General features: G+C 38.2%; 1 protein-coding gene across 1 annotated transcript; it reads left to right on the top strand.

The window, feature by feature from the left end:
* Positions 1-3742: 3742 nt before the first annotated feature.
* On the top strand, positions 3743-11095 carry LOC110444951 (the record flags this gene model as incomplete). Its single annotated transcript, XM_021489302.1, has 11 exons — positions 3743-3926; positions 4326-4519; positions 4882-5313; positions 5698-5886; positions 6874-6984; positions 7327-7458; positions 8127-8296; positions 8528-8570; positions 8996-9153; positions 9685-9873; positions 10063-11095. Coding segments are annotated over exons 1-11 (2835 nt in total), but the record flags the coding sequence as incomplete, so codon positions are not given.
* Positions 11096-11167: the final 72 nt, after the last annotated feature.

Genomic DNA, 11167 nt, shown 5'->3' with positions numbered 1-11167 from the left:
TATAATATCGTACGGATGCATTGCCAACAATGTTAATTAACAAAACAAGGGGAAACTGTATGTGAGCAGTGATTGAGAACGTGGCTCATTTCATAACTTTAGGTAATAAATCATTGCTATTTTAGAAATATAATACATAATAATCTAACGCACGAATCTAAACATTTTCATAAAAAACAAAGGGTTATTTACGCAAAATAAATGTATAAAGCACTGATAAAAGAGGCCGTCTCTATGAACCACTGATAAACAGCCTCTTTTAGATCTGAAATAATTTGCGTACTCTAGAAAGTAATTATTTTTATTTTTGTTGAAAACAATTAGTTTAGTATTCTATATCTTCAGTAGATATGTGTGTCTACTACTCGTATATACATATATGTCGGACGGAATTAATTACCAATTTGTTCTCCCTAAATGATGATGACTATGAGTTCGGCATTATCAGTTTATCAGTCAAATTATGATATGCATAGTTTGTTGGTGACGAAGAAGAAAGAATGCCTTGCAGTTAAACCATATGAACACTATATAGTTTATACATGTAGACTATTCGGTTTTTGCCCAATTTTTGTTTTTGAAAAATAGTACACTGGTCATGTAAGTTACGACCAACACTCTCCCGTTAAACCTAAGACGCAAACATGTATAAGACGTATCTGTACATCTATACATCTTAACAACATTGATGAATGATAACCTTCTGATTCTCCATATCTCATCAAGATACTAGTTTATGCATTTCGTAAAAAGAAAAAGGAATATAATAAAAATCAGTTATGTCAACTTTGCTAAATACTAATGATTATTTAATATTTTTCGATCCCTTTGTACCTCCTTCCGAAGTGACAAATTATCATACTCCATTCCTTTGTTAATGCATATTCAAACTTGTCACTGATTAGCAACATTCATTGATCCTTTAGGGTTTAGTGATCACAAACCTATTTATATAATTAACTAAATTTGCTTTTGATCCAAAATAAAAAGTAAATACAATAAATTGATTTCGGTCGCGTAAACTAGCATTAGACAACACACTCGCTCTTCCATGCTTGGCAGGACTTTTTCCTCCGAAAAATACCTTTTCGATGAATCATTTTCATTGGTAAATGTATCGCCGGTGTGTAAACGGGAGACTATCACAAATCAGTTGTCTGAGGTTTGTGACTTTGTGTGGATGTCGTCTTAATTTCTCTACAAAACAATGGACAGTACTTCCCTAGATGTTATCACTAATCTGATAAGAGTCGGGCTGTATGGAGACCCGGCATAGATATACACGGAATTGTAGGAAACACTCGGTGTGGCAACTGTGAACAGTGCAATTCATCATTCTTTCACACCGTTGTTATTGACTTAAGTTACATCTAAAAGTGAAATATGTTGAATATGTTGATGTACTTATCATTAGTTATATACCAATTAAGAGCAAGTGCTACATGTTGCAATTTCCAACCTTCGCACTAAAGAATATTGTGATGCACTGTTAATATTGCATTAGTTGTGCAAATTAGGAGCAAGTGCTACATATTAGTTTCCGTGCAGGAATGTGTGAAGCCCTAACTTGTTGTCCAAATTGTACGCAGACATTTCTTTAAGTGTTTCACTCATTGGTCCACGACACGGAATGTGGCACCTAGGATGAGTTAAGTCTCTTTTATAAAGGGCTTTCTCACCGAAACGTCCTGGCATGTCGGTGACAAGAGCACGTTACTTTACGCTGTCGTATTTATTATCTTGATTCTAAATTACCAGTTCTTGTTCTGTCCCGTTAAGGAGAGAATCAACATCTCTTCATGTTTGTCCAAAATGTCTGTCTGTTGGAGGATGGACAACCTTATGCAAAGGCTCGTCCTCCGATAATGACGGCGGATCGAATAATTCCAGATAAATTTTAAGAAACAAATGCAGTAGTCGATGATTGTTAAACGTCGAAAACAGTTCAGCCAATGGCCTACAATAACATGATGACCGTCTAATCAACGTGACAAGACGCTATTGTTTCATTCCGAAGCAGTCAAGTGTACGATGACTCTTAGAGCAATTCGCGAGTCCGACGTTTTCTTGCTTTCCATTATATGTCAGTATTACTTGTCAGTAGAACGTGGAAACGTTCGATACGTGTGTCCCCTATGCCCTGCAGTAAATAAAGACATTGCAGTACAGACTAGTCACTGTAACAAAGAACGGTGTTTATACGGAACTTCAATGTACGGGGTCACGCTATGCTGGTGGTTTTATTATATCTTTAACACGAAGTAAAAATGGCGATTTGGACTAGGAAGTATTATGTTAAAGCGATGGCATTTAGCATTTTGAGGTTTCTCAACAGCTGGAGTAGATTAGTATCAGCCGACCAAAGTTACAGCAGGCCCCTGGTCATACGTTTTTTACGAGCAGATCAAACGTACCAGTATACATATCACATCCTGTAGGATCCGATATTCGGGAAAAAACGTCGCAATTAACCCGATATTACATATTTCATACTTCAGTTGATCTGTTTATGAAACACACATGAACACAAGTATTCACCTGTGAAACTTCACACCAAAAAACCAATTCACTTGCGTTTTTGATTACTTATTTTGAAGGGACAACGCAATTCACCTCAGTGACTTGAAATACTCGGGCTGAGTCACATTACTGTTTACAGTGTGCCACCCATGAGATCAATACGTTTCCCTCAACATGTATAGTCTCATTAAAATGACTCGTTAAAGATGTATCAAACATATGAGAAAACTCTCCAGAAATTGTCAATTAAATAGGAGTCGATTGACTGATGTAGTTGTATCTATAGAGGTGTACATACGACGTTCTGACGAGATGTCTACAGTCATATACGCACATTCTGTGTCATCTATTTCATTGATTTGAATTCTTTACATTCCTATATCGTTTTCACAATAAGACATCGGGATTTACAATACGCGCGGGGCGTTCTTATGGTGAATAGCTTGTCCTCTCAACAAACATCGACCACAGAAACAGGTCGCTACCTCATCATTGATCTCCAATGTCTGATATCTCGGTAATAACTAGACATGTTTGTCACAGGGGGAAATGCAAATGCTATTTATCACGATTCATCAAAGTTTAATTTCAACATGGGGTTTAGTCTATGATAGTGTGTGTATTATATACATGTAGCTAGTGTTATGATAAGATGTGTATTTCCTTAAGTTTATGTATGATTTATATGTCCTTAATAATGATGCAATGCATGGTGACATGTTAAATCCTTTGCAATGCTTGCTACTGCTGGTCCTCTTAGGCATTTGTTATGGGATCATAACTCTATTTAAGGATGTATGCTACCTTGTAATTATGATATGTCCCTTTTATCCGGAAGAGTTCCAACACTGAGAAATGTTTCGACTCGCTAGAATAAAGAACGACAAATTTAAAAGGTCATAAAATGTACGCATTGATAAATCCAGATAAGTTCAAATTATTACACAATGCAAATTAAAAACAAAAAGACATTTAACAGAGATAATTGTAACAAAACTCATAGGTAAATTGTGTGAGGTAGCATGCACCCGTAAACTGTGTTAGGTAGCATGCATCCGTAAAAGGAGTTGCGATCTGTAGGTCTGAATGATCAGTATACTTAAGGAGTGCAACAGTATTAATATTATAATATATGCCGAGAACACTTACAAGGTGATTGATAATGAACCTGTTGTGTGGTCAGACTTGTATGGTTGTCACGACACTCTTAACGGTAATATACATGTACAACTTGAACACCACAAATAACAGTATCTCTATCCTCAACAGCCTCCTGCACACGTCCTCCAGCAGCAGAAGCTCCCTCAGTCCCGACTCTAGCTTTGACGCCTTTCTCCGATCTCCGACTGGTAACGGTATGGACCCCTACATGGCTTCCCTGGACGATAACCCAGAGGCTTTGTTCGGTAGGTACAACACGTGTGTACAAAGTAAATGGTCATACTTTCAATGTTTTACGTACCTTCACTATATAATCTATCATCACATTACTATAAACCTTGCTCGTCTTTGACGTATATACATGTAGTCGCAGTATACATTATTTGTATATCTCAGTATATTACATACATCATCAACATACTCTATAGCCATTGTAAAGAAATACTAAAATTAGTGCATAGTAAACTAGTCCGCATATATTGTCAATACCCACGACACATACATTTGTATACTCAACAAGCATTTCAGATGTTTCAGACAAACACCTTGATCGTTACATGGAGGTTATGTTACCTCTCATCCCGATGATTTCATAGTATCGGACTATCCCCATCCTACACGCCATTGTTAACTTATCCTTACAGATATCCTCACCATACAGTCTATGCAGGAGCGTTACTCTGATTCTGAGAAAACGGAAGTGAGTAACGACAGCTTTGTTGACGTTGCTTTGGTGACGGACCAGGATTTTGAGAACTTTGTGAGAGAATTTCCGATTGATGATAGTATTTCCGAGTGCTTCGCCTCTGACAACTTCAACAGTGCGCCTGCTCCCGTCGTGAGTACTGATACCAAAATTACATGTCTGGTAAAGCTTATAGACTACTGTAATAACTAACGAGTTTTACCCCCAAACTGTATACCTACACCGTGGTACCCCTACTACAAGAAACTTTCATTCGCTGTTCCAAGTTAACCGTTCATAACTAGCAGTCATTTAACATTTACCATTGTATGTTTTCTCCCAGAAATATTTACTGACACATTTCAGTACGCCTTTGGACATTATTATAATTAGTACTGCTTTATTCAGTTATTTCTCATGAGAGCTTGCATATGTTACTAATTAGTCCCTTTAAATTACAAATATAATGTGTTAAGCATCCATTTGTTCACAATTCATGAAACTTTTGTTTTTAGAATTCCAAATACAGACAATCTCAACCACGACCCAATAAACTAAAGAAGAAACACATACCTAATGGTATCCATGACAACCATATACTAAGTGACGACGATGCTAAATCGAGCGACTCAAAGAAGTCAAAACTAGGGAGCCTCTTTCACCGTAAACCAAAGGTCAAAGATCAAAACAAGAACGCCAACACTGTAGACATTCAAAGCGATGTTCAAGGAGACGAAACAGCGATTGGGGTCAAGGTCAGCAGAGAAGAGGCGTCACGCAGCCAAAGTTCCCCTCGCAAGCTACCTCCTCTCCCTAGGGTAAAAGGAGGATCTTCAGGTGGATCAATAAAGGGATCAGTGGACTCCCGAAAATCAAAGTCGTCTTCTCAACAGGAGGTGAAATACTGGTTCTCCATCATTGATGTAGAGGAGGATGAGGATACGATTGTAAGTTGTACACTAAACAATGTCCCTGGTCTAGGTTTCTGTTTGCTCTATTTGTAACCAAACATACATCAGTGCTAATAAGTGTTAGTGTTCTTGTATGTATCGAATTGGTGGTGATACTAGCGAGGTTACATTAAAATGTGATGCTCATAGAATTCAGATGTTAACGTCAACCAAGAGTACATTCCATATGTACTTTGATGATGGGTTACTACATTATCGTTATGTATATAGAGCGATTTACTTCAATGTAACTACAGATCAGTTAACAGTGTCTTTGGTTTTATGTCCAGGAAAATATTTCCAGAACGTTCCAACAGATGTCTTTCATTGTATTAACACAGGACATTTCCAATACATATCTCATAATTGCCATCTCTCCAGATTCAGACGCTGACGTCATGGCCGGAGGGGCGACTTATGAAGCTTAGGGATGGCCAGGGAAACACACTACTACACAGGGCAGGAATGGTTGACAAGGCTAAAGTTATCACCGAACTCGGAACTCGGTTTCCAGAACTGATATATGATCTCAACTATGATCGGCTATCTGCCTTAGACGTCTCTGTACAGGTAGCTTTAACGTCTGCTGTATGTTGTACTGTTTGGTGACTGAAAACAAATTAGGCATTAAAGCATCCAGAAACTTATTTTCAAAGGGGGTTGGTGCGCCACGTGCATAATCTAGATATGCTCGTGTGGTATTTAAATTAAAGGTCTAATGTGAATTTTATACTTCCTTTATTTGCTGAAGGGGCAGTATGAACTTGTCAATTCCTATCACTCTTGCCAGTTGTCTTTGCGTGTGACTTAAGAATTAAAGATAATAGATATGTGCAAAAACAGTTGCTTCGGATTGTTTTAGTCTGTAGCCAAAATGTGGGGGATAGCAACCCCTAATAGTTCGACTATCTTGTTGCTTAACTATTCAAGAAAGCAATTATAAAGGAATCACTTTTGATTGTGTTGTATTTTAAGTTACTTTGTAAAATCAGTTTCCAAGATTCGTATTTATATAGTTCCTTCATAAACGGCTCATTGATTCTTGCGAAACGTAATCACCGTATTACATTGTATGTGATGATATTAAGACTTAATAATTTCCAAGTTCTCATTGTGGATAGTGTGGTGTTTTGATGTCATCAGTTGTGTTTTAGGTTTACGATTTAATTATCAATTATTGTTTGCCAACTCATTTCTCTTATATTTTGAGCTACCCGAAGACATAAACTTTATTTCTAATCTGTGATCACTGGTGATTGTTCACAGAAACCGTAGGACATGGTTAATAGTGATCAGACATGGACACATCCTTTCTCTACATCTTTTTGTATCCGAGATATTTTTTTCACACAGAGCATCACCCTCTTCTTAGGATGAAAATAATGAGTACTTTGTTGTCAAATAATATAGTGCTTGGGCCATCACAAAGGTGAATGTAGGGTATAGGAAGGACCATGCGAAATGTTGCACCTGTAAATTTTACCGTTTGATGTATCATCCATATCTTTTCCACCTCGTTTGACATTTGTTTTTATTCTTTCTTTATTTTCAACAAAGTCTGGAAAGGAAACGGCCATGAGCGCACTATTCAAACTACAGTACGGCGATGAGGCGCCACCGTCAGGGATTGTAAGCAAACTGCTGGAAGTAGCGGCAAAGAAGGGAGAGGTAAGTACTGTATTGTATATTAAACTGTTTCCAACCTTGATCATAACCGAATGCATTTGTTAGTTATTGTTACAAGCTATATTGCATAACTACAACAAAACCCCAAAACATTACTTTCAGTCCCTGCCACGTCGTTCAGTACAGAAAGTTAAAACCGTACAGTGCAACACAATGCAAAACTAAATCTATCGAACACAATGTAGTCATAATTTAATTTCAACATATCTTACATTTTCGGGAACATCTATTTAAATGAGTTGGTACATGTTGTTACCCATATCAAGTGTTTGAAAAAATAAACTAAACATGAAGTTTATTGTAAAGGTGATTTGTTATCCACAGTGTGGCTGTCTTGAGAAGTTGCTCAGCTTCCTGTCCAGGGATGGAGGGGGGCAGTTGACTTTACCTAAGAACAGGGGCGGTGACACAGCCGCGCATGTCGCAGCAGCCCATGGTCACGTGACGTGTCTACATGTAAGTTGCAATCATGATTACAATGGAAGTTTGTTTTACCAGATGGTTTCCATAGATCCTGTCCTAACACTCAGAATCCCAAAATGGGTAGGAATATACCAAATAAGACAGTTGGGTAAATTATCTGCTGATGTTTTGCTGTTAATGTTCTTTATTTCCGGTGTTTAGTCTCTTAATGAACTGACAGACTGAAAATGTTGTTATGAAACCATAACGCATATGACTATAGCATGTAAATATTTACAATTTAAACTCCGAGTCTTCCTTGTCAAAACTGTATGCATTTTCGGGGACCAATACTTTTGTTGAAATGAAGTGGAGAATCATTTATAGTTTCCAATTTACCTTTGTCGGATGAGGGAAATGGTAACTTAATAAAACACGACCATATTTATCCAAAACAAGAGAGATAAAATAACCCTTCCATCGTTTGGTAAAACAGGTTAACATGTGACAGTAACCAAATGACATGATACTTTCCTTGCTGTTTTGAACGTGCAAACCATCATAAATATTGAAAAGATGCATTCGAAAGAAAATGTGGTAATGAAATTGCAAAGTCGTATATCCACTGTTAAGCTGAAAAATAATTACTACGGAAATAATTACCGTCCCCGTCGAAGCTTAATCGCGAGGGATACTACAATGAAAACCTCCATCTGTTACAGGTGCTGATAGAGCAAGGTTTCTCAGGTTGGACAGAGAACGCTGAAGGTTTACATCCCTTGCATGTGGCCGTGCAACATCATCAGATGGCGTGCTACCACTTCCTGCTTCTCCACCAGTGTTGTAAATGTCTGTTACGGGACCACAAGGCGGACAGCCTTACTGCCAACAGGTGTGTACTACAAACAAGATGGCTAATTGGGTAACATAAGACCATAATTACAGTCTTTAAATTAGTCACAATCAAATATAAGATGAATCTATCAGACAGACCTGTAAACATCAGAACATTTACTATTTTAGTTTGGAAAGAGTTGAAACGTTTGAATGTTTTGAATCGATCATTTTTCATCTAAATACAGGTGATGTGCGTTGTGTTACCGTTTTTTATGTTCTATTTCAGAATTCGATCAAGCAGGATAACCACTCAAAGTGCCATTGAACAGGTATATTTATTTTAGGTTCCGTCAATACTTTATAAGTTGTTTTTTCACAACTCTAAACCACAAAACAAACTAGTGTGGTTAGGATAAACTTATTTTGAGGAATAGTATCAGATGGAATTTAATTAATCCATTCCACATTGAGTAGGCGGGAGATTATAACACACGATACCTTAACTTGTTAGTAAATGTATAATAATTTGCTCCTAGAACATGACTGGACCTATCGCTAAAATGTAATGGCCTCCATCAGTATTTCATTAGGAAATAAACTAATTCTAATTCTTTGTGCGACATGGAAGTAGGTGCTTAATTATTATTGTTCTCACTTCCCCGTTTCTCAATTTGAGGAAGTGACAAAACTTGAATTCGAGCAAGAAGCAGAAGGTGCGAATGACCTGTTAATTATAATGTCGGTAAAATTACAGTTGGAACAGCGTCTTGTGTGCCATCAGAAAAACGTGCTGGACACACTGACCACCAGTGCGGAAACACAATTAACTATCACCGAGAGTCTGACCAATCTCTATGGCAAGGTGGAGGGACTGCTGGATGGCATGGACACGGAACATGGCGGACAGTTGAGGTACCAACCAGACAGCTAAACACTTAATGCCATGTCGTTAATTTTGTCAAACTACGATACATTAAGCGTGAGGAGAGGAAACTTCGTAGTAAAAGCTAACACCGTGACACTTTGGAGATTAAATAACTCCTTTTTCAACACAATTTAATAATATCTTATTCATTTTAAGCAGTGGGATTTTCAGACATTCAAACAAGTTAATCAATCTAGACCGATTTCATTCATCGAATCAGACATTCATGTATGTTTGTAGTTGTGTATACGAGTGATATTTAACCGAAAATAAAAGTCCAAAATGATGAATTCATACATTTTTCCATGAAGTAGTGGCCCTGCCGTCACTCTTGCTAGGTCCAATGTGAAAGTACACATTTATACATACACACCTCTTGCAATAGCTCTCCCAGAGTCTTGCCTTTACACTCGTTTTAATTTATAACAAACTGTTTACTCCTGCTCTTTAATGTTGAAACTTAAAAGGAAAGCACACTGTTGAACAAAACATAGTAATGCAAGTTTTTGGCTCCACAGGACACAGCTGGACAATATCCGGGCAGAGGGAGAGCGCCTGCAGGACCTGTTTGAGTTCTCTCCCCTGGCCAGCACCAGTGAACTGTTGTCGAAAGTGCTGAATGACTTCTCTAAGCTCACTTTAGACTCTGATCGATTGGAGGGCGAAAGTGAGAATGTCGGCAATGAACTCTCATCGACATCCTTCATGTAAGTTAAAGAAATGCCAATCTATTCTCTAGTACATTTTATATATGTTTCAAACAACATAGTTTAAGATGCTCCCAGTGTGAAGCATTACCATCATTAAATCATTTGTGGATATCAATACTTAAATGTTTAATTAATCCTATTCAAAAATTGTGTCATGCTTTAATTAATGTTTTCATATGATTACAGATCGAAAGTTGCTGAAGAGGTACAGAAAATTTTACCTTCAAGTAAAAATGTTCCAGGTGATATTGACAGCATCATTGGCACAATTTTGTCAAGACCAATTATTAACACAAATGTTCAGATACAGAAACAGAAACACGTGCGTCCACCATACACGACAGTAAGTGCTAGGTCTAAAGAAACTTCTGATGTGTCAGAAGTAGCTCCATCAAATACAGTGAAACCTAGAGAAAAAGAAGTGAAATTCTCCAACGTGTTACCCACAAATCGTCCACCAGAACAGCATCGCGAAAAACAGCTTGTGGTACGTGATGCTCCTTTGTATGCATCTAGATACAGTTCACGGCAGCTTCAAGACCGAATGTTTCCTCGTGCCGACCAAGAGTCAGTTTGTTCAAATACGCTAACACTGACTTCTGGTATAACAGGAACTGAACGGACCTCGGATTGGACATCACGTGTTGAAACATTAAGTGCAGAATCGAGTGACTCGGAATCTGATTGGTGGGAAGATTCACGGCACAGTGCTCCAAGGTGGCGTCACAGAAGAGCAGATGAAGATGAGGAGGATGAATATTACGACGACGACGATACTTTTTCTGGCAACAACGTGGTGCTTAATTTAGAAAACGAGGACGCTCCAGATGAGGTGCTGCGGGAACACCGACTTTCCCAACACTTGCAAGCTATGAAACGGTTTAACACAGAACGGACTGACCTGGTTGAGACTGTGGTAACAGCTAGTGGACGGAGACTGGGAGGACGGGTCAGACCGGACCCGTCTTACATACACAACCCAGATCTTCGCCTAAGTCACCATCGATACAACCAGCAAGAGGCCAAATCAGACTCGCTTCGCAACGGAAAGATTAAAGACCGACAGAGGTCAAAGATCAAATTGTTCAGTGAGGAGGACATACAGGGACCTAGTGAACTGACACAGTCAGAGTTTCTAGACAGTTATGGGCGGACAGCGGGCGAGTTTGGACGGACGACAGAAAAACAGGAGAAACGTTGGGACGAGGTTTCATTGACAGTAAGTATCCGTTTCTTATGACTGAGTTTTTATAACAAATATGTTTTTATAACGAATCATCAAAATGTTGCT

This window comes from Mizuhopecten yessoensis, unplaced genomic scaffold (assembly GCF_002113885.1).
Source record: "Mizuhopecten yessoensis strain PY_sf001 unplaced genomic scaffold, ASM211388v2 hete_36193126, whole genome shotgun sequence".
NCBI classification, from domain to species: Eukaryota; Metazoa; Mollusca; class Bivalvia; order Pectinida; family Pectinidae; genus Mizuhopecten; species Mizuhopecten yessoensis.
This window is presented reverse-complemented; position numbering and strand designations above follow the sequence as displayed.